Source organism: Phalaenopsis equestris, unplaced genomic scaffold (genome assembly GCF_001263595.1).
Source record: "Phalaenopsis equestris unplaced genomic scaffold, ASM126359v1 Scaffold220266, whole genome shotgun sequence".
NCBI lineage: Eukaryota > Viridiplantae > Streptophyta > Magnoliopsida > Asparagales > Orchidaceae > Phalaenopsis > Phalaenopsis equestris.
The window spans coordinates 180,456-204,418 of NW_018238562.1; the positions used below are offsets into that span (position 1 = coordinate 180,456).

Genomic DNA, 23,963 nt, shown 5'->3' on the forward strand with positions numbered 1-23,963 from the left:
TCATTGTCCATTTGGTTGTCCGCTTGTCGATTACCGGTATCAGGCTAAGGATCATCCTCCTAAGTTAGGTTTAGTAGGACACTTTTCTAGTTGAGTGGCGGGCTTGTCGGCCGTTTTTAACTTTTTTTTTAACTTCGTGATTTGAAAAAGTTATGATTTTGTGATTTTGAAAAAAATTTAAATATGAATATAATCTTTTTGATTTTTAAAATTATAATTTTTTTGATTTTTAAAAATAACATTTTAATTTTAAAATAAGTGAGATCAAAGAGGTCTCACATTTTAAATAGTTTAGATGATTGAATACAATACTACAAATAATACACTCATCCCGAAGAATAAATAAATCACTTGTAATAGAGATTCAATCACCTAGATTGAAGAATTTGTGACTTCCGTTTTGTTCTGCGAAATATTTTATAAAAAGGCCAACAAGTTCCCCTACCTAACATAAAAAATTAGATAGGGCTTATTTTATCTGAGTTCCAGGTTAGTTTCAGGTTCCCTGTAGAGGCAAACCCCTATAGTTAATTACATCTTAAATGACTGAAATCACTTGAGAAAACTCTCGATTAAGATCAAGTGGTTTTGCTTTCAAGATTTCAGAGTTTAGGTTTTCACGATTGGACATGGGAAAATCAAATGTGAATGACTCAAAATAGGAACAATTATTTAAAGAATCCAAAAGAAAGAAAAGTAGGGGATATCACAGATCTGGGGAAAACCCCGATGAACTCCCAACTATCCTATTGTTTGGCTTTATTTCTTTGAAATTATGTAATTTGATATTTCAATCCTGCAAATTATTTAAGATTTAAGATTTATGCTTACACAATATCGAACTGTGCAAATGACCTAAAAAGATAGGAGGATTTACACCGTACCGCACGGTAACCTTGGAATCCTAAAGTGTAAGGTCTTATAATTGCACAACAGAACTGTGCAAAAAGCCTAAAGGGTGATCCTATGGGCTGTTATTTAAACTAAGAAAAGTGTATAGTGTTGTGAAATTGTTTATGTGATTTGTTTTGATGTTTAACTGTTGCAGATCCACTTTGAAGTTGTTCGTCGTCGTGCTGCCTACGATGTTCGCTCCAAATTCTTCGTAGTAGCACCTCCTAGTTTAGTTTTAGTTTTAAAAATACACCTAACCACTAGGTTATTGTATACTAAGACATAGTACAAAAACTAAACAGTAAAACATGCAGTGTGAAAGAAAAATAATAATATACTGTATAATAAAGAAAAAGACAGTATAACATGCTGAAAGAAGAGTATAACGTGCTAAGAAAAGGGCAGTATAATATGCTGGGAAATAAAATATTGTAATGTAATTTAAACCTGTACACCTGGGAGGTTCATTGTTTCTTTAAGTTTAGCTATTATGCGTTGTATAAAAGGGGAAAGTATGACTTGAAAAAGACTTAACAGAAACAGACAAATCATAGGAAAAAAACAAACAAATAAAATAAAATACAATATCACACATAAAGGACCAAGAAAAAGAAATTCATATGTGATATTGGAATGTCCCTAATTGCCAGGAGGGTTTGAGTGTAAGTCAAACTCAAATCCCGGAGTATTGGGTTTCAGTTTTGGTCAAGTTAAGGTAAAAATTTCATTATTTGATCAAATTAAATCAGTCATGAATCACAATCTAGTGCACCCTTGTGCCTAGTGTCCTGGTTACCTCATGAACTGGGGTTAGATGTTTGGCTTCTTAGGTTTATTTGAAAATTAGGATGATAAACTCTCTCTTAAGGTGTGCTCCTAAGACTCAGGAAGTCTACACTGCAGTTTACTTGAAGTGTCTTAAAGTGTCTAACTTCAACTAAATACCTTTCAACTAACTCTCAAACATCTTTAGATTAAGCTTAGCTCACCATCAAGCTCCTAAAACCTAGGGGGGTAAACCTATAGTTTTGGCAAAAGGGTTGTGAAGTGTGCTTCAAACCTAGTTAGAGCAATTGGATTTAATTTTATTCAAAGCTTGAGGGACCTAAATGCAGGTCTACTAATATTTCCAATCAATATTCCTAATTGTTATCTAAACTCTCACTTTCTTCCAACCCCCAAATATTCTTCTAATTTACAGTTTTATCTTTCATATGTAAAAAGGAACGGTAGATGGTTTGCTATTCTATCCCCTTTATGTTTTATCACATCGAAGATCCAAATCTTATTTATAGTTTTCTATCCTTTTTTCTTTCCCTCATATTTCCCTTAAGACTGTGAATAATTTCTGAATATAATTAAATCGGAAATTCTCATTTTTAACTTGACCGTTAAAAAAAGAAAACAAAACAAACGAAAAAGGAGACTGATCCATTTTTAAAACAAAGTCAAACCAGTGAAACTTGAAATGAAATCATGAATGTATCGGTCCGAAGAGATTTAAAACTTGGTAAAAAAATGACTCAATCTCAAACAGAGATTTTAAAGCCTCAAAATGTAATTTGAACTTACACAAATAAAGCTTCAAAATGTGACGAGTAAAACTTTAAATATGTTTTCTAAACATATCACTAGAAAGTGCTCCAAGTACGGCTCACCAAATCAATGAACCGATCTTCACAACGAAGGTGAAAATTCACCACATTAAGATCTGCGGCCAGGGACAATGAAGAAGAAAAAAAACAATCCCAAACCAAATATTTTTAATCATAAAAGAACTAAAAGGAAAGACCCACATCCAGGGGAAATGAAAAAAAGCTAAATCCGAGCCAAATATAAGAGTTGAAAACATATCATAATTTAAGCTAAATCAAGCCCAATACATGGTAAACAGAGCCTACCAAAGGGAACAAACAGAGCGCATCTTTTCAACATTTATTGTAAACATAAATATCAGCAATAGAAACTTTGATAATTTCATTCCAATCATGCATTCGAACAAAGGGTAGCAAGATAAACAAGATATGAACCCCAAACACATTTTTTTAGCTCATAAATATAGTTTCCAGCATGTATTCTATCAAAGGGCAGCAAGAGATGCAATAAATGAGTTCCAAATATATATTTCCAGCTCATAAACATAATTTCCAGCATGTTTTCTATCAAGGGGCAGCAAGATAAACTAGATACGAGCTCCAAATATAATTTACAGCTCATATAAAGAAAAGATTTTCAGCATAGGAACAAAACTGGGCCCATCAAAGGGGTAAAACAGTAAAGATTTTAGCCGAGACATGATATCAAAAGGAGCCAAACCAAACCTAACATATGAGCAAAACAAATGCAAATTTCTCTTGCAAGAATCCATCTCAGAAAGAGTTAAAGCCGAACCCAATAAGTGAGCTAAATGAAATGTGATTTTCAGCTATTATGAAGCCAAGACCGAGCCTTCCAAATAGGCTAAAAAAAAACAGAGAAGGTTTTCCAATAAGGATCCAACTTCAAAGAGACAAAAACCGTTCCCAAGCAAACGGTTTAAAACAACTAAAAAAAAACATTTTCCCTTAAAACTTCACATTTCAAGATATTGTGCCAACAGGTGCTTCATAAAAAAAAAGAATTCTAGCATGAGCTTAGTCTCAAAAGAGCCAAACCGAACACACCAAATAAGCTAAGTAAAATGCAATTTCCAGCTATCATGAGGCCAAGACCGAACCCTCCAAAAATGTGCTAAAATATAGAAAATTTTCCAACTAACATTTAATCCAACATAACCAAAACCGAAACCAAGGTAGCGGTAAAACAGAGAAAATTTCCAACATTTGTTTCAAACAGTGATAGACAGCATGAAATAGATGAGCTTGAGCCAATCATTCATTTTTGAACATAAGTAATAAAGGAGTTTGATAACCCATTCTAACATGCATTTCGAGAGGGGCAAATCTCATCTCAAAACCACCATTACGATACTTCCAAATATCTCAAGCAAGAAGAACAAAGACAACCCACACATGCTTTGTGTTCACCATTTCTAGTGACTATCCATGCTTAAATTTCAAAATAAGCCTAAGCTTCACTTCCAACTACTTTTTATAAGAGAATGGAGATGCCTTTAGATGCTATTCGAAATAGTGTAAAATAGAAGAAGGGAGAAAAATACCACTTAATGCCGACTTAAAGCAAAAAAAAATGTAAGAAAGATCCAATGAAGTGCCTCCCAAAGAGATCTTCCTAAAAAAAACTTCAAAAAATAGCAACCGACAAATCCTTTATACTTCCAGCACACCAGAAGCTAGTCAAACAGAAATTTCGACCGAGCTTTCTTCTTTGAGAAACAACCACCAATGGATGCTCCACGCCCCAACACACGAAAATCAAATTTTAGATAAGATGTTAGTAGAGCTTTCTCCCCCAAAACTTCCAACAGTAAAGAAGAAAGAAAACAGTCTCTCGGACAGCAAAGAGAAAGAACCAGCCTCACGATAGCACAAAAGCCACTCCTCTCCTTTCAGACTTTACCCAAGAGAAGGCAAAACCCTTACAATGCCTCAAATACACACACACAGAATGAAGAAACGAGACACAAAAATTACAGCACCTCCCCCACTCAAAATAAAATTCGGCAAACCCTACGGAATTCCCCAAATGAGGTTTTTGTAGCAAAAGAGGGAGGAGGAAGAATACCATCCCTCACCTGGGCGGTGAGCCGAGCCAAGAGAAGCGACAAACCTCGCGTGGGGGGAAAAGCAATTTAAATAGAAATCCGGCAGCACCTCCCCCCTTGAAATAATTCGGCCAGCCATGAGGAACTCCCTAAATAGGGCTTTTATAGCAACAAAGGAGAAGAAGAAGTTATTTGCACTCACCTGAGCGGTGATCCGAGCCAAGAGAAGTGACAAGAGTCACGTGGGGGAAGACGATGACAGAGGCGAAGCTTTAGGCAGAGGAGCAGCTCGCGTGGAACGGCGTAGAAGCCCTTAGCCAGGGTTTCAGTGGGGACCGAAAGCTTCGGCCAAGAGAGGAGAGGAGTTCGGCGAGTAAGAGGACAACAGAGATTCGCGATTCGGGATGCCGATTGGGGAAGATTCGGTTCGGCCCCCGAGGGATCCGCCTGGATTGCGAGCGAACGAGAGGGAGAGGAGAGCCGTGGGGCCGCTTGATCGGCTTCGGTGCGACCGATTGGAGGAGCTAGGGCACGGGCATGGACGAGGGGGAGACGAGCCGAGCGCAAGACCGATCCCATGGAGAGTTTAATCGTGCGGGAGAAGGGGAAATAGAGATTAAGGTTTTATAAATATTATATAATTAAAAATACAAGTATGAAAATACTTAATTTTTAAAGAAAAAATTTGATTTGCACATTTTAATTCGTGTGTGAAATAGTTGCAAATTGGATGTTCCTTTTAAGTAATTTTGACGTTTCGGAAGCACTGCGCGGTTTAATTCGCCGTCGGAGGTCATTTTGACGAATTCATCGATTTGCGTGTCAATTTTCTTGTGCAAAAAATATGACAATATGGGTGTCCTTTCCTACCAAAATTAGTGTCCCGAATGCGTTGGCGCAGTCTATTTTGTCGTCGGAGGTTATCCGGAGAAGTTTGCATTTTCACCCGTTCTTTAGGCTTAATTGAAGTTTGATTTCGTGCAATTTTGTGAATTTTGTGCATTTGGTGTGTGTATGTGACGAAAAAGTCGTGACAATGTTTTCCTAAGGCTTGGAGTCCTATTAGGAACTTTTCCCTTGAGTCTTCAGTTTTCACAAAATAGCCCATAACCGCTCGTTCATAAGACGATGTTCTTGTGCCAAAAATGCTAGACATCAAAGGAAAGAAAGAAGTGTCTAGAATTTCTAAAAGGATGGGTCATAATTCTAGATTTCTAAGACGATCAATGGAACTTCTAGAGCTAGATCCTAAGACCCTAAGAAAAAAGAAATGACATAAAAAATGAGGTCAACAGGACTCTATATATCCGGGTGACCGATAGTAGCCTTCGACGTCCCTCGAGTATAAATATATAGTATCCGAGCCTAGGCTGACCCGAGTGCTTGCGGTTTTCTCTCTTCGGATTTTTCGTGTGATTTTATTGGAATTGTTGGAACTTTTAGTAAAACACTCGTGGTCTTTTTTCGGGATCTTCCCGTATTTTTGGTGACTTTCTTTGAGTTGTCATTTGCTGTTTTTTTTGCTTCGAGATTTCCGTCGTGAGTCATTTGCCGATTTTCTCAAGTTTTTTTCGTCGTGGGTCATTTGTCGCTCTTTCTTGAGTTTTCCAGATGGTATTTCTTTTGTTGATACAATGCATGCTAAGCTCATTTCTTAAATTCTGTCACTATACTTAAACCTGCTACATCAATCATATTTAAAGGAGCAGCAGACCTCCCAGGTATACAAGTTTGATTTACATTACAACATTTTACTTTACAGCACACTGTACTGTTCTTTTCTATTGAACATTCTACTATTTTCCTATACCACATGCTTTAGTGCTCCTATACATACTGCACTGTCATTGCTTTCTATTGCTATACCTGCTACTGTTTCTTTTACACACTATACCTTAGAGTAGGAGCTTAGTAGTTGGTTTTATAGGAGGTATCCAGTAGCAGATCGTTAACTCAACAATTGCATGTACCCTTAAAATTAACATCGAATCCATACATAAAGTTTCACAGGTCGAACGGATGTCACATTATTCTTTGGTTTGGGTGGTTGAGCCTACTACAAGTGATATGCTTATTTTTCGGGATAGTGCTTATTTTTCGGGATAGTATTCGGGATAGTGTATTACTTGTGGTATCACGTTCAGCAGTCCAAACTATCCAATATGTGAAACCTGTTTAGTCTCATTTATTTTAAAATCAAAATACTATTTTTTTTAAGAAACTCAAAATTACATTTATATCTATATATACTTAAATTTTAAATTCAAATCCATTATTATTTTCCAAAAGAATAACGACCGACAGTATCTCAAAATCTTTTAATATTGATAAATGAGATTTTTTACCTTGAAAATTTGATTTCTACCTGGCCTTCCTGTTTTGCATCAGAAAGAGGGAGGTGGAGGGGGGTGTGTGTGTGGGTGTGGGTTTGGGTGTGTGTTGGTCCTCTGTTAAGGAGTCTTTCACCTTAATATCTGAATGTAATTTTCATATGTTCTTCCATTTCATTATATATGTTTCATTTTAGAGAGATATTTACTGGCCTTCTCCACTTTTCATTGTCTATTACACGACTACATATTTTTTTGTTTTATATCGACTGTTATCAAAATGCTGAGCATATTGGGCTTCTTAATTGTTATAAAAAAATAGATAACATTGAAATTGGCAACGGATATGGTGTTCCTGGTGGTGGTGCATATTATGCTGCAAGAACCATAAATGTTCAAACTGGTAGGTTTCATTTTGTTTGTTAAGTTCAATCTCTCTAAACAATCGGTGCTTTCAGGAAGAGTTGAGTGATTTTCTTTTTGTTTCTACAACCAGAAGCCAAAGATGGGGACCATGAATCAAACTTACTAGCTTCAAAGGATGGTCGAAAGGAGTTGCCAGATTATCTTAAGCAGAGATTGAAAGCGAGGGGTATTCTTATGGATGAAAAGGCAAATGTTGAACCAACCACAAATGGAAATGTATGTCTATACTTTAATTAGTTAAAAGTTGATAGTTATATTTATTATTTATTTCATAATTCAATTTTTATTGTTTGTTTTCTTCTTTTTTTTGGGTGGGGTCTACTTTATTTCCTTTTTATCATTTCTAGTTTATCTTTTGTATTTGTCGATAAAAAACATCCTTCACCTCTATAATTTCTTGTATTTATACATGAAATAAAAGATGGAATCCATTCCTTAAATAACTAATCAAATTCTTGATATTTTTATTTTTAGTATAAAAAGAAAAGGTATACATATGCTAATTTATGTAACCAGGCTATGATTATATATGAATTGACTTGTAATGTTGATGATATAAGCATTTAAGTGGGACAAGTAAATCAACTTTCCAACTAGTCTTTGGCACTTTCATCCATCTACTATTTTTTTTCAGTCAATCTAAAATTTGATTCAATAGGCATTTTATTTGCCTTGTTGCGAAGAGTTCATGTTTCTTACAGGACATCTAACACATACCGAGAACTAAATATATCTTTTTTGAAATAAGTTGCTATGATCCCCATTATGTATTAAGCCTTTCAAGTTCTTTAATCTCATACTCTTCAAGAAGATATTTGAGATACTTTTCTTGTTGGGTCAAATTTTTTTTACGATAATATCATCCATATATGCCAAGAAAGTGATTTCTTTAGTTATATAAAGCTTATAAAGAAAATATGTTCTTTTCTATTTTGCTTGTAACTTATTGCTAACATTGCTTCGGTGAATGATACGAGCCATTCAATCTGTATAATTAAGAGTCATTGCAATTTTTAGCAAATTCAGGAGGGTAATAATATAATCATGGTTTAAATAAAGAATATATGTTATCATTTAAAGGAGAATAATAACATTAAAATAATATAAATAATGTTTCCAAGAAACTCACTGAAGTACTATAATAAGAGGAAGCCACAGAGCTTTATCTTTTATTACATACAATCTATATTTTATTATCTTTTCAACTCAACATAATTTTCTAATACAACCCACTATATATATGTGTTAGCACTAAAATGTAGAATATTACATAATTTCATGGACAAAAAAAGGAAGTTCTAAGATCTTTATTATTTGACTATATATTTAATGTCTTAATTAATAGATATTCAATTGTGAAGCATTTAAAACTTTTTGTTTTGTATTGATACCTTAGTGGAAGGTGGAGAGAGTGGAGGATGTTTTATGCTTGATTCATTATTTTAGGCCCTTTCTCGTTTGAAAGAGAATAAATCCCAATTTCCTTTTTGATGATCGATATTTTCCTTGATTATTCTACATTTAATTGAAGGTGACGATAACACAATTTTCCTCATTTTTTTATTTGAATAATTAAATTGAAGTTGACTTCTTTCTAAATTTAAGTGATGGTCATGTTTGTAATGAACTTGATCATAATGATAATAATATTCATGGTTTAGAATTGTTCAATGTGAGGCGTTCTTCAACGCCTTTCAAAAATTTTTGCCATTAGGCATACGTCTGACAATATATGAGGCATTGTTTAAGTGCCCTTCACCTCAAAATTTAAGATGTGTGCACTTCATATTTAGGGTTGAGGTTTTTTTAAAAACAAACATAAATAAAGAAAAGTTTTATCTTATATGCCCTATTGTAGTGAAAATTGGAGAAATATGTACATTTTTTTTTTTGAAAAATATGCTTGAAAGTTTCTTCTGAACCAAAATACCCATTCTTTTAACCAAACTTTTTTTCTTAAGTCAGCCTTAATATTTAAGGTTGTGCAATTGGATATTGTGGGTTTTTGAGAGGTAAACCTTAAAATAAATAAATTGTGAGAAGTGCGAAGTATTTTACTAGGTTCAAACTATTACTAAGAAAGAACATACTAACATCCTAACCTATTAATACATTAAAAATAATATATTAGCATTCTAAGAGAAGATAAAGTAACAAATTGTGCAAAATTAAAAATTATATGTTAACATCTAAACATCAGCTTATTAAATAAGGAGGATTATATATACATCAAAGTAATACATAATAACATAATAATTAAATTAAGGTTGACACACTTCTATTGTCATCCTTCAAAATAAGAACATAACAAGCCATTAAGTTTAAAATTTTTAAATTCAAATGTCGCCTTCTCATTACTTTATAGGCCTTCATTAGAATCACCGACATTATGAATTATTTTTTCTTCCATCTCATCCTCACTTGTGTCCATGTTCTCTTATTCCTCATCATCTTTAATTTAAATTCTCTTATCCAATCAATAAAAATTAATAAGAATATTATTAAATTTTAAAATAATTATTACGTTGATGCTTATAACTTCAATTTTATCCTCAGTTGTGTATTATTTTGTTAAGGAATATTTTATTTAGCGCTCGGTGAGGCAAGTCTCATGTGAAATTTTCAAGAAAGCAGTAAGGCAGAAATTAAGGTTCGTTTCATTTCATGTAATTTTAAACCATGGTCTGCTGTGACCTAAATTGGTTTAAAAAACGTTTGAACAAGCTTCAATTAAGGTTGAGTTCATTGGTGAGATAACTTGAGCCATGTTTGAACATTGCTCGAACCCATTTCAGCCATGTGCTTTGATTTGAAGATTGGTTTAAACATAGCTATACATGATTTAAATCAGGCTTTTACAAATTTTAAATACGATATACTTTAGTAGCTATAACACATCATTAACACGTCATAATGAAATGCATCATGTCTATACGTAGAATCTATACAATCAAAATGAGATCCATTACATTAAATCAATGTAGTTATAATATCTCTCACAGTGATAAGGCATAATTACAATAGTTATAATGGAGTTGACAACAAATTTGATACAACTGAATACAGTAATAATATCTATAACACAATGCTGAAAGTAAGTTCTCAATGTTAGTTTAACACTTTTTGCTTTGTGCATGTTATTGATTTTTTGGGCTCATGTATCAAAATATCTTGTTTATGTTTGCCTGATGAAAAATGTCTCAACACCCACTTACACAATTTTACATCTTGATGGTGGTATAACAAATTTTAAAACAGGAAATTTTCTTATAAAGTAATGATACTTGTATCATTTCCAAAAGTGAACGCTGAGCAAATGTACATGCATCATGATAATCAACACGTTGAATGTTGCTTGAAAGATACTTCAAAATCTTATCAAATTGCTAAATTTGCTTCATGCCTATAAATATTTAATTTTTACCACAACTTTTTTATTTTGAATTATATTTCACCATACTTCAAGTAACTCTTTTCTTAGAGTTAAAATACATTTTGAATGTTGACATATCATTGTTTATTTGATAAAAGAAAAAAAAACCCTAAAATGAAATAAAATAAAAAATAACTATGAAAGCAAAGGCAAGTAAATAAATAAATTGGAAGCAAAGTAAGATAACTACCCTTAATTAAACACAAAGAATTCAGGTTATTCATTCCAATCAATTTTTCTATTAGGGTTGACACTTGTAAAAAAAAAAAAAAAACTAAATAGCTTTCAAGTTCTAAACTTATTGCATGATTGAACAAAAAAAAAAAAAAGAAAAAAAGAAAAACAAAGGGAAACTCTAAATACATTACAAGAAAGACAAATACATTTCCTTATTTTTTTGTAAGTGGATTGACACACATCTAAGAATTAACATAAGATTGCCACTAAGCTTTTAACTCTTTGTAGGATTGATGGCAATAGAAGTTTGAAAATTTGAAAAGAAAAGAACCATTAGGTGGAATTTGGAAGAACAACTATTTAGGTAAACAAAGCAAAGATAAGTATAGTCCACCAAATTTTACTTCACATGCAATAGATATTTAGGTTTTTAATTCTAATATCAAATGATGTAGGTGGAGAGTGAGTTACCCATGACAACATAAAGATAATATTAATAGAGAAGATTATTTGCATTCAAAATAGCATAATAGTATAGAAAAAATAAATTGTATTTCTTTTTGAACTCCTCAAAGAACTCTATAGCAGAAAGCCACAAACCTCACTTTCATTGCATAAAAGAAACATCTTACATTATTTCAACAAAAAACAATATTTTAGTATAATTCACTCTATATTTATAAGCACTTAAATACACATTATTGCTTAATTTTATGGATGAGAAAAGTTTAAAGATCTTTAGAATGAGTGTGCATCTTACTTAATTGAAGGCATCTTTGATTATAAAATGTCCAAAACTTTTTTCTTTGCATTAGAAACCAAGTAGAAGATGGAGAGGGGGAGGATTCACTTGGTTTCTTGCCTAAGATTTCATTCACCCCTCATTTAAACGTGATTAAATCCAATAAGTTTTTTTATATGATAATCAATGTCTTCCTTGACTGCTCCATCTTTAATTAATGGTGTTGATGAAATATATTTTAAAAAATAACTTTTATATTTAATCAATACATATGAAGTTGTCTTTTTTCAAATTTATGTTATAATCATGATGATAATAAATTATTTCTAAAAGGATTCTTGCAGCATAACAATTTCTAAAATAAAAAATCTTTCATAATTTATGACAATATTATATTAAAAAATGGATGTTGAGGATAATGCGCACCAGTTTTTTTTCATATTTGTATCACGATGACTAGCTTTTTGCATAATGATGGCTCTACTTGAAAGGTATTTTAAAATCTTTTTAAACTGATAAATTTGCTTCTTGGTTACAAATATCTAATTTTTATTACTGCCTTCTTATTATGCATCATATTCTTTCTCTCATGGTTTGTACAAGAAAGACAAATACATTTCCTTATTTTTTTGTAAGTGGATTGACACACATCTAAGAATTAACATAAGATTGCCACTAAGCTTTTAACTCTTTGTAGGATTGATGGCAATAGAAGTTTGAAAATTTGAAAAGAAAAGAACCATTAGGTGGAATTTGGAAGAACAACTATTTAGGTAAACAAAGCAAAGATAAGTATAGTCCACCAAATTTTACTTCACATGCAATAGATATTTAGGTTTTTAATTCTAATATCAAATGATGTAGGTGGAGAGTGAGTTACCCATGACAACATAAAGATAATATTAATAGAGAAGATTATTTGCATTCAAAATAGCATAATAGTATAGAAAAAATAAATTGTATTTCTTTTTGAACTCCTCAAAGAACTCTATAGCAGAAAGCCACAAACCTCACTTTCATTGCATAAAAGAAACATCTTACATTATTTCAACAAAAAACAATATTTTAGTATAATTCACTCTATATTTATAAGCACTTAAATACACATTATTGCTTAATTTTATGGATGAGAAAAGTTTAAAGATCTTTAGAATGAGTGTGCATCTTACTTAATTGAAGGCATCTTTGATTATAAAATGTCCAAAACTTTTTTCTTTGCATTAGAAACCAAGTAGAAGATGGAGAGGGGGAGGATTCACTTGGTTTCTTGCCTAAGATTTCATTCACCCCTCATTTAAACGTGATTAAATCCAATAAGTTTTTTTATATGATAATCAATGTCTTCCTTGACTGCTCCATCTTTAATTAATGGTGTTGATGAAATATATTTTAAAAAATAACTTTTATATTTAATCAATACATATGAAGTTGTCTTTTTTCAAATTTATGTTATAATCATGATGATAATAAATTATTTCTAAAAGGATTCTTGCAGCATAACAATTTCTAAAATAAAAAATCTTTCATAATTTATGACAATATTATATTAAAAAATGGATGTTGAGGATAATGCGCACCAGTTTTTTTTCATATTTGTATCACGATGACTAGCTTTTTGCATAATGATGACTCTACTTGAAAGGTATTTTAAAATCTTTTTAAACTGATAAATTTGCTTCTTGGTTACAAATATCTAATTTTTATTACTGCCTTCTTATTATGCATCATATTCTTTCTCTCATGGTTTGTTCCTAGTTATCATTCTTAAGTAATTTTTGTGCGGTTTGAGGAATACCAATGGAGTCAGTATTAGCAAGGAAGCTTTTTTAGGTTTTGTGACACAGTGAGATAGGATTTTGCATACAAACATTTTTTTTTTTTACAGTAATATGCAAGTTTATTTCAGGACTTAACCAAGTCGATTTACTGCTATATCATCAACATGAGTAATATTAAAATTTGTTGTAGAATTAATGAGTTAGATATTGGGGTTGGACGGTTGAATTCGTTCAGATATTGAAATGGAACCTCTCTTTTAGTATAGTTGGAGTGAAGTGATGACTTTTGGTTCATATTCCCTTTTTTAATCTGGAATGGTTTCATTATTCAGGAGTAATTTCAAGGATGAATTTAGGTTTAACGGTTAGTTGAATTTTGGTGGGAATGCCTTTTAGAGAAAAGAGTTCAATCTCTTCCTTTGATGTAGTTGTAGTGATCTCCCCTGAACATAAGAAACCTAAAAATGAGTTCGATATTGAGGCTGGACAATTGAATTTGTTTAGATATTGAAATGGAACATCTCTTTTAGTATAGTTGAAGTGAAGTGATGACTTCTGGCTCATATTCCTTTTGAATCAGGAATGATTTTATGATTCAGGAGTAACTTCAAGGATGAATTTAGGTTTAACATTTAGTTGAATTTTGGTGGGAATGTCACCTAGAGAAAAGAGTTCAACGTCTTCCTTTGATGTAGTTGTAGTGATCTCCCTTGAATATAAGAACCCTAAAATTAGGGTTCATTTTTATAAAGTACACATATATGAAAATTAAAAATATTCTTATTAATCAGATGAATATATTTTTACCCTTTTTCGGTGTTTGAGTATCATATTAACATATTTTAGTGCCCTTCGATTCCATTGTGAGTATGAACATGTGCTCAAGAGAAATAAAGTTTTTTAAGTGGCATTTTTCTCAGATTTATTAAAATATGAATGAAATTCTTTAAGCACATGACTAATAGCCTATATTTCACATGAATGATTTTTTATGTAGCTGTTAGAAAGATCTCTCCCAAAATACTTTAGACATTATTTTTAAACAATAATGCCCAATATTTGAGTAAATATCCATTTTTTGTTTAACAAATTTCTTTTCATTGGGTATATCCATGTAAGAAGATCTATGCATAATTTCTTTAATAGAAGCTTCAAATTTGATGCTTATCCTTTCATGACTGATGGAAAATATATTAGGTTTTGTTTTTTTCATCTGGAAAACTACGTAATTTTAGAGTAACCATTTGCTAAAGGATATAGCATTTTACATTTGAAATGTTAAATTCTTTAAATGGACTCCTATTAGTCAATGTCTGTTGGGGAGAAACGTTTAGAAGATCCAGTATTATTTGTTGAATAAGGCATGCGATGATGTTTGGAAAAAATGCAACTATCACAACAAAATTCTTAAAACGTTTTTATTAAAAAGCCTTGAATTTATTTTAAGCAGATCAATGGAAAGGTGTTCTAGATGAAGATGGTAAACCAAAATGCTGTTGAATTAGGGGGAGTTTTGGTTAGTAAGAAAGGATGGCTAATGTTCTTTGGTAGTACTCAAATTCTCAAGATAATATAACCTATATTTCTTCCAAGCTAGCTCAATCGTTCTTCTTGTATTTCATCCCAGATGGTACAATCAACTCATTGTTTCTTTTATGGGATGTTGCAGTCGTAAATGAACCATCATCAACTATAGAAAACATGTACAAAAGACGTCTTCACAAAAGAGTAGTTCTGCATCAGCATTATCAAGGGTTACTTATTTTTGGTTATATGGGTTTCTGGGTATACCTGTATTTTTTTGGACAATTTTTTGTGTGAGTTGTAATGTGGGGAGAGGAACCCCTGGGGGTGTGTCATATGTATTTTTTGGTTTTCTTAGATGGGGATCCTCCCCCCCTCCCCTTCCCTGTACTTTCTTTTGATATTAACGCGTAGGGAGTCACCGCTGCTCTTTCCAAAAAAAAAAAAGGAACCATCATTAACTATGTTTTTCTTATTACTAGGGCATCAATTATAAGTATTGAATCTAATCATACACCATTTAAAATGATCAGTAGCTGCTTTATCTATAATCCAGGAGTTGGTAAGGAAAGATTTAAGGCATTAAAAGCACAAGAAAAATTATGTTTATGTTAAATTGAGTCAAATGAACATGTATCACTAATATGGTTAAGGAGTTGAGATTTTCTGAGTTTATTTATGTTTTCTTCTTTAGGTCACTGTCTACATGGGTATTGGGTTTAATGAGTGAGGTTGGTTTACTTTGTTGTCCATAAAATTTTCCATTTTGACTAAGAACATACGCGTTTCCTAGAGTTTAAATCTTATCTCTTTCGAATGATACACATTTTTGCAGTAAGTAAACTAGATTCCTTATTGATTTAATACTTGGTATCCCCTAATTTGTTATGTATAACTTTTCAACTGTTGCCATCATCTCTGAGCTTAGTTGAAATCATGATTTAACCTTCTATAAAGTGTTTCTTACTCTTCCATTCTTGGTTCAAGGCATATGTGTCTTTTCATAGTATCAGTATTCATACTTGATCGGATTTAACATTTAGGCCATGAATTCTAAAGTTCCCTTCTTTTTCACAAACTTATTGAGCATTAAAGCAATTGCACATTATAGCATCATAATTTTCCTTCATTTTAATGTTTTGATGGTGGTTACTTCAAGTCAGGAACTATCATTAAATTATAATGTTCTATGATATAATGAGTATCTGATTTTTTTGCTGATATCCTTGCATTAACTTCATAAATGAATTCAACATTTTGCTTTTCAGAGTAAGTTTGATGAATGGCTTGGTAGATCTTCAAAGCAATAGTGAGGAACATCAATGCTGCGTTGAGTTCCACAACCATCTCATAATCATGGAGGCTTTTTTATCCAATTGTTGAATTTTGGATTCTTTAGATTTGAACCCGTTCCAATTAGATGGCCTAGCTTCTCTCCAACTTTTAAAAATGTTTTCACAATTTGTGGTCGTTTTGGATAGTTTTTGTTCAAACGGCAATCTAAGTTCACTGATGGATTAATTCTAAACAATTTTTGTGATGATTGTGGAATTACTCATTTGATTATTTTAATGTCTCTAACATCTCAAACAATGAAAAAAATAGGGAATCTCTAACTGAATAAAAAATTTTGGCTGAAATTTAGACTAATAGAGGAGAAATATTTTAGAATGTAGACCAACAATAGAGGGCTTGGAGAAATCAGCAATGAATTTGGATAATTCGAATTGGTAATAATGCACAAATGATGAACAAACGCTTTAGAATTAATAGAGGGGAAAATGATGATCAAATGTTCTCCCTAGGGGCAGGGGATACATGCATAAATCTTATGAATATAGATCCCAACTTGCTTTGATGTCCCGTAGAGAAAACCTGTCTCCACCTTTGTAATTTCTTGTATTTTGGACGACCGTAAATATGCATTATTTATATTTGGAGGATGCAATGAAAGGAAGGGTCCAATCTTTCTTATATTTCGAACCAAATATGATATTCCAGATTTTGTAGTTGCCAAGAAGGAAGGAGAATAGACAAATTTATGCATTCTGGGTATAACTAAGCTAAGAATGCAAGCTATTTACATATTTTTAGATAGATCCAGATTTTAGTTTCCAATGTGGGGATTCCATATCTTCTACATACAGAGATTAACATTTCCATGATATTTATCATCATTATCATCATCATAAGCATATTACCAACTATTTAGTTTTGGTTCCATGGGATCGTTCTCATTTTGTTCCTGTTGATTTTATGCTTTCGTTTCAACTCTAGTATCACTAATTATTTTTGCACAAATTCTACCATTTTTATTGTCTTTTTTATTAATTTTCTTTCTGCTTCTTACAAATCAGTTCTACTTTTTGCATTTTATATATGCAGCCTTTACCTCTTAGCTGCACATGAATTTAATTCAATTTTCGTATAATATTATCATTAATTGATGTACTCCTGCATTCTTTCTAATATGATCATTTCACGCCGTGCTCTTCATAGGTTTACCCTACATCCATCTTCACTTCACTATTTACACATATAAACGATTTTTTTTTTGTTACTTTGGCCCAATTCTAAGTTCTATAACATATCCTATTATTGATGTGTTATAATATTAGTTTTCTTTTATGCTCCTAATTATTTTCTTGATCAAATAATTCGTGCTCTCCTTTTCTTCTAAATCTTCATTTTCTTTTTCCAACTTACGTATTCTTTAAATCTAGTCTCATTTCATTAGAGTGTAATTAGAAAAATAATACACATTGAGGTTCTATATTCTGATCATCTATCATATACGATTACTCAAGTGTCTCATTTTTTATTTTTTAAGATTTGCGCATTTATGATAAGTAATAGAAGATATGAATTTAATGTATATTCTTGATGTAACCTTTTATTTTTCCAATCTATCATTCCACAACTATTCTAAATACTGCTCATTTCTCCTTTTGAATATTCTTTTCGCAAACCTTCATGAAAAAAAGGTCTGCAAGAAGAATATTCAAAAGAAGAAATGAGCAGTACTTAGAATAGTTGTGGAATAATTAGATTGGAAAAATAATAAGTTACATCAAGAATCTACATTAAATGATAAAATATCTTATTTTTATCATTACATTAGTAAATAAGAAGTTGAGGAAGGTTTAGAAAAAAATAAAGGGAGGAAAATCAGTAGGATCTGATGATATCCCAATTGATGTATGGAAATATTTTGGAGATTTGGGAGTTTGTTGGCTTATTAAACTCTCGAATATTATTTTAAAAACTAAGAAGATGCCCGATGAGTGGAGGAAAAGTATTTTGGTCCCCATTTTTTAGAATAAAGGGGATGCACGAGAGTGTGCAAATTACAGATACAGAGGAATTAAGTTGATGTTTAAGTTGATGTGTCATAATTTAAAATTATTGGAGAGGGTAATTGAACTTACATTAAGAAGGTATTACAAAGATTTCTCATAATATGTTTGGATTTATGTTGGGCAGGTCTACTATAAATGCTATACATTTATTGAGAGGTTTGATGGAGAAGTACAGAGGGAATAAGTAGTATCTGCTTATGATTTTTTATTGATTTAGAAAAAACATACGATAAAGTTCTAAGTGAATCCTTTGGAGAGTTCTAGAAAGGAAAGATATTGATATGCTTTATATTCAAGTCATTAAATATATGTATACCAGAGCTTATATTTGTGTTCTTATAGAAGGAAGATTGACCCAATATTTTCCTATTTCAGTTGGATTACATCAAGGATTGGCTTTAAGCTCATATCTTTTGCTTTAGTTATGGATGCTCTTACTGGACATTTACAGAAGGATGTACCTTGGTTTATGCTTTTCTTTGATGATATCCTTATTGTGGATAAGACTCGAGAAAAAGTTTAGGAAAAACTTGAATTGTGGAAGTCTACATTAGAGACTAAAGACCTTCGTTTGAGTAGAACTAAAGCCGAATACATGGAATGTAGTTTTAGTCCTAGTAGCTCTAGTAGCATAATTGTAACTATGAGTGATCAAATCATTAAAAGGTGTGAACATTTTAGATATAGCGGGTTTATTGTTCAAAGTAATGGTGATATAGATGTGGATGTTATTTTTAGATTTCAAGTCGGTTGGCTGAAGTGGAAGAATGCATCGGGCCTATTGTGTGATAAAAAATTACCGCTTAGACTGAAAGGAAAATTATGGGGCCATTTGGGGCAGCTTATAAGTGCGGGCGGCGTTTTGAAAAAGACTCCTTGCCTTTTGGTTCGTGCATTTGGAAAAATTAAGGTGAAATGCCGTTATTAATTCCTTAATACGTGGGGGCCGCAGGATTGACTCAGCGACCCACGTCTTCCACGACCAATGTCTTCCACCCGTCGAGCCCTCGATCCCTTTCTCGATCCCGCGTACTAGCCCTAGCTTTGGATCCGGAAAACGAGCTGCTTACTGAAAAGGGCTTCGACTTTTTGCTTCTCGAACTTGGTGAGAGCAGCTCTGGTTCTCTCCACGCGGCGGGAGGCCTTGTCGAGTCGATAAAGAAGAGGCCGATTTTCTTCTTTCTTAAATAGCTCGTCCAACTATTCTTCTATAAACTTGTCCGCCGCTTCTTCTGAGCTAGGCGATGATTGCTCCAGTGCCTCGCCGTCGAACCTCAAGAGAAGGGGATATGAGCTCGAGAAACGGGTCGCCGATGTCTTCCATCTCCGACGAGGGATCATCGGAGTTACTGGGAGCGGCCAGAGGTGGGGAAGAGAGATTGGATTTATGGCTCGTTTGTTCTTTTCGGCTGAAGACCGAGAAACGAAAATATCGAGGAAACTATTTTTTTTTTAAATTTTGGAATTTCATATTGACATGCATAGCATTCAAGCCTTTAATATCAATTAAAATTACCACTTTTATTTTAAATTAAATTAAACAACTTCAAAATATTTCAAATAATATATTATTTTAATATTATATTCATTTTATATTTATTATATTTTCAACAGACCTAACCCTTCTTGATATTTTTAAGAATACATATTTTCTTGTATAATTATTTTTATCAAAATATTAAACATATAAATATTAAACTTTAGATGATGGATATATAAATGTAGCCAGCTTATTTGAATTAGGGGCAGAATGATTATTTATTCAGAAACAACTGTAAATTAATTTTTTTCAAACGCATAAACCAAACAACTAATTAACTTATCCAGATCAGTTGCTGATGAGCAGCTTATGAGGATAAGTTGATTATTTGGATAAGCTGGCTAAACATATATAAGATGGTGGCGAGATCTGCAATGCTTTATGGTGCAGAATGCTGACATTTAAAATAGAAGCATAAAACAAAGTTAAGTGTTGTCGAGATGAGAATGCTTAGGTGTATGAGTGGCTTGACACTTAGATAGAGACAACGAGTCAAAATGCAAAATGAATATATCTATGATAGAGTTGGTTTAGCTCCAGTGGTGGATAAAATTAGAGAGAGTCGTCTTAGATTGTTTGGTCACATTAAACGTCGACCATCTAATCACCCGGTTAGGAGAGTAGATGTTTTAGATTCAACTTATGTTAAGAAAGACAGTGGTAGATCTAGAAAGACATGGTCATATTTTAAATAATGATTTTAATTTATTAAAATTAAATGAAAATATGACACTTAATAGGATAATGGAGAAAAAGCTTTCATGTAGCCAATCCCACTTAGTGGGATAAAGACTTGTTGTTGTTTTAGACCTTTTCTTCTCATGCATGCCATATTAGTAGATTGCATGTATACATGCATGCATGCATGTGTATATGTATTTATGTATGTATATGTGCATGTGCGCATGTGTGCCTTCTTTATACTTTATGTGTGTATATTCTTTATACTTTCTTTTAGTTTATTATCACAAAATCACCACCATTATTATTATTTTTGGCATAAAATAAAATTCTTATTTTTATGTTGCAATAATTAGTCCTTTTTATTGCATTATTTTCAGATATTAAATTTGTTTTTATAATTGATGGAACAAAATTTATAGAGAACTATAAATTTTAGGAAATGAATTTTATGTGCTACCCTCTTAAGCATTAGGCATTATTTAGAAGAATGAGGAAATTGATGAGGATATAACTTTTGGAAATGTTGAGTGATTAAAATCAAGAAATTTGTGAGGAGTACATAGTACTGTATGCTTATGTAAAATTCAGGTAGATTGAAAGAATAATTTTTTAGAACTATATATATTCTAGCTATATTAATTTAAATCTAAGTGTTAGGCAAAGCTAAATTGAGTGGTCAATGGGTATGAAAAGATGTAGGTTTGGTCAAGTCAAGAGCATGAGAGAGATGATGAATAATATACTAACACATAAATAGGAGGTCTTTAGCATGTACAAGGAAAGGGTAGAGGATAAATCAATAATATTAGAGAGTAATGTGAAAAGATTTGGATGGATAAGAGATACGTTATGCAACATAGCTCATAATTTTGAAAAATATTTGTGTAAATAGTGTTAACGTCTCATGCAACATCAATAAGGAATGACTACAGAATGAGAACTTCTAAATCTGACTACAATGGTTGGGATAAAGTTGATGGTGATGTTAGATAGAAGATCATTAAGTGGAACAAAAGAATGCTACATACCTTCATCGGCTGAAGATAGGCCCAATTTATGGAGGCTTACAATGTAGAAAAATAGGGAAGACATAAGAGTATCTTAACAATAAAGGAAATCTAAATAATACAGCACATTTTTTTTTTCAAAAAATATTGAATATAGTTGATAACTTTTTGTATGAAAATAAAGGAAATGGCCCCCATAATTCCTGAAATAAGGAGGGATCTCACCAGCCATATGTAGGCCCTTGAGCTTGTCTTTCCATTCAAGGATTGGGAAATGGAAACAACATCCAACAGATGATAATGATGATGGGTTAATTTTTTAATATAGGAAGATTTACACACCACACAATTTCTTTGTATTGACATTCCTAACACCTAAGCTTTAATTTTTACATTTTCACCAGTTTACTTATGTTATAAAAGATGTCTTTTACTTTTTAAAAGTTAGTAAGAGTGGTATTTTTTATGTGATATGAAAGTCTTGATTGTTATAAATGTAAAAAATCAAAGTTTAGGTGTTAGATATATAAATACATAGGATTGTGTGGTATTTTGTACTTTTTTATATGGGTTGTCAGTATAATCTTTTTTCACTATTTAAAATAAAGTTCATATTGTTTAATTACAGAAATTTGAAGATCAGCCTGCTGTTAGCAAAATTGTGCTGACATTGCCTCCTGGCTGGGTATGTGTAACTCTATGAAATATGCTTTCCATGCAATTATGAATTCTGAAACATTCACAGGTGATTGCTGAGTTATGTTTTTTATCCACTTAGGTTGAAGCAAAAGCCCCCGAAACTGGTACGCCATACTTCTATCACGAGAAAACTGGAGAAAGCCAATGGGAGCTTCCTAGTGAATATGTTAGGGCTCAGCAGACTACTGCTTCGTTATCTCTGCCTCAAGATTGGGAAGAGGCCTTGGATGAATCAACAGGTATGTGGTAGAAACTGTGATCCGTTTTGATTGGAGAATTACTATGAGAAGAATTGCCTGAACTGGTAGTTCTAGTGAAAATATGACCTGCGAAATACCATTCTTTGTTTCCAAAAACTATGAAGAAAGATCTTAATAGATTAGCTTTAGTAAAAAATATTCTTAAGCATCAAAGTTCTATCCTCATTATCATCTATTACCATTAACAACGCAGGGTAGAACTCTTCTATGAAAAACTATATCCTTTCCCTTACTTAACCTGGCATGGAGGGATATGAGAACTTAGGCAAGAAAAGTGAGCTTACTTGACAAGTTGGCCTTGGTTTTTGGCTTGCAGGAGTATTAATTTTGTTCTCAACAATTCCTTAAACCCGATCTATGTCCTCTTATTGGTTCGAATGTGGAGCTTTCTTAGAGGTATTTGCGTACACAACACACAATTATTATGTATTTACGTATCCCACACTTAAACTTTCATATTTACACACCTATCACTCAAATTTTAATATCACATAGAAAATAGTATTATTACAATTTTTAAATTTTTTTAAAAAGTGAAATACATCTTTTCATGCTTAAGTTTAAAGTGCCAAAATGCTATGTATGTACATATGAAAGTGTAGGTGTGAGATATGTAAATTCATAAGAATTGTGTTATGTATGTAAATTTCCCTATTTCTTATTAACAAGTAGTGGTTGGGTTTGATTGTAGTTCAACCATTAAGAGATTGTCTGGAGTTGAACCGAAGATAACACAACCTGGTGCAAACACCATTTTTTATTATATCAAATGTTTTTTTTTTTCGAAGCATGACAGTAAATATCTCCATAAGAAAAGCTCATTCACTTGGCCTTTGTAATCTTGGCTCGTTCTGCGACTCTATATCACACTTGTTTCCCCAAACAATTGAACACATTCATCCATATGTTCAAATTCAACATGGATAACCGAATTTAATGGAAGTTGTAGGAAGAAACATGGGAAGGGCATGCCATTATTTTATATTGGCTTGCTTGTTGAGTTCTAGTAAATCTTATTTATGCTCTAGTTCTAATCATTTTTATTTTTGTCTTCATAAATTTTTATAGTTTGATTTTAGGGGCATTTATGTGCATAGCAAAATTTTCATGTATTTACATATCTCACGCCTAAACTTTCATATTTATATACAGACTTAAATCTTTAACATCGCATAAAAAATAGCAATATTATTATTTTTAGGTGAAATGCACATTTTCATGTATTGGTTTAAAGCACCAAAGTGCTATATAAATAAATATGAAAGTTTAGGTGTGAGATAGGCAAATACATAAAAATTGTGTGCTAAATATGTAAAATTCGCTTGATGTTATTACACATCGAGGAGGTTTGAGCATCACTTTATTTTTCATCATATGTAGAAAGCGACAGAATATTGTTTGAAGATCTCATACCGAGCCAAGTCTGGTGTAGTTTAAATCCATCTG

General features: G+C 32.2%; 1 protein-coding gene across 3 annotated transcripts in view; it reads left to right on the top strand.

The window, feature by feature from the left end:
- Nucleotides 1-23,963, top strand: part of LOC110037489 — a 75,648-nt gene that overhangs the window by 20,001 nt on the left and 31,684 nt on the right. For all 3 annotated transcript variants that reach the window (XM_020742144.1, XM_020742146.1, XM_020742145.1), the window contains exons 7-10: nucleotides 7,211-7,291; nucleotides 7,385-7,530; nucleotides 22,187-22,243; nucleotides 22,337-22,496. In XM_020742144.1, coding sequence (XP_020597803.1) covers nucleotides 7,211-7,291; nucleotides 7,385-7,530; nucleotides 22,187-22,243; nucleotides 22,337-22,496 — 444 coding nt within the window. The remainder of the gene's footprint in view (nucleotides 1-7,210; nucleotides 7,292-7,384; nucleotides 7,531-22,186; nucleotides 22,244-22,336; nucleotides 22,497-23,963) is intronic.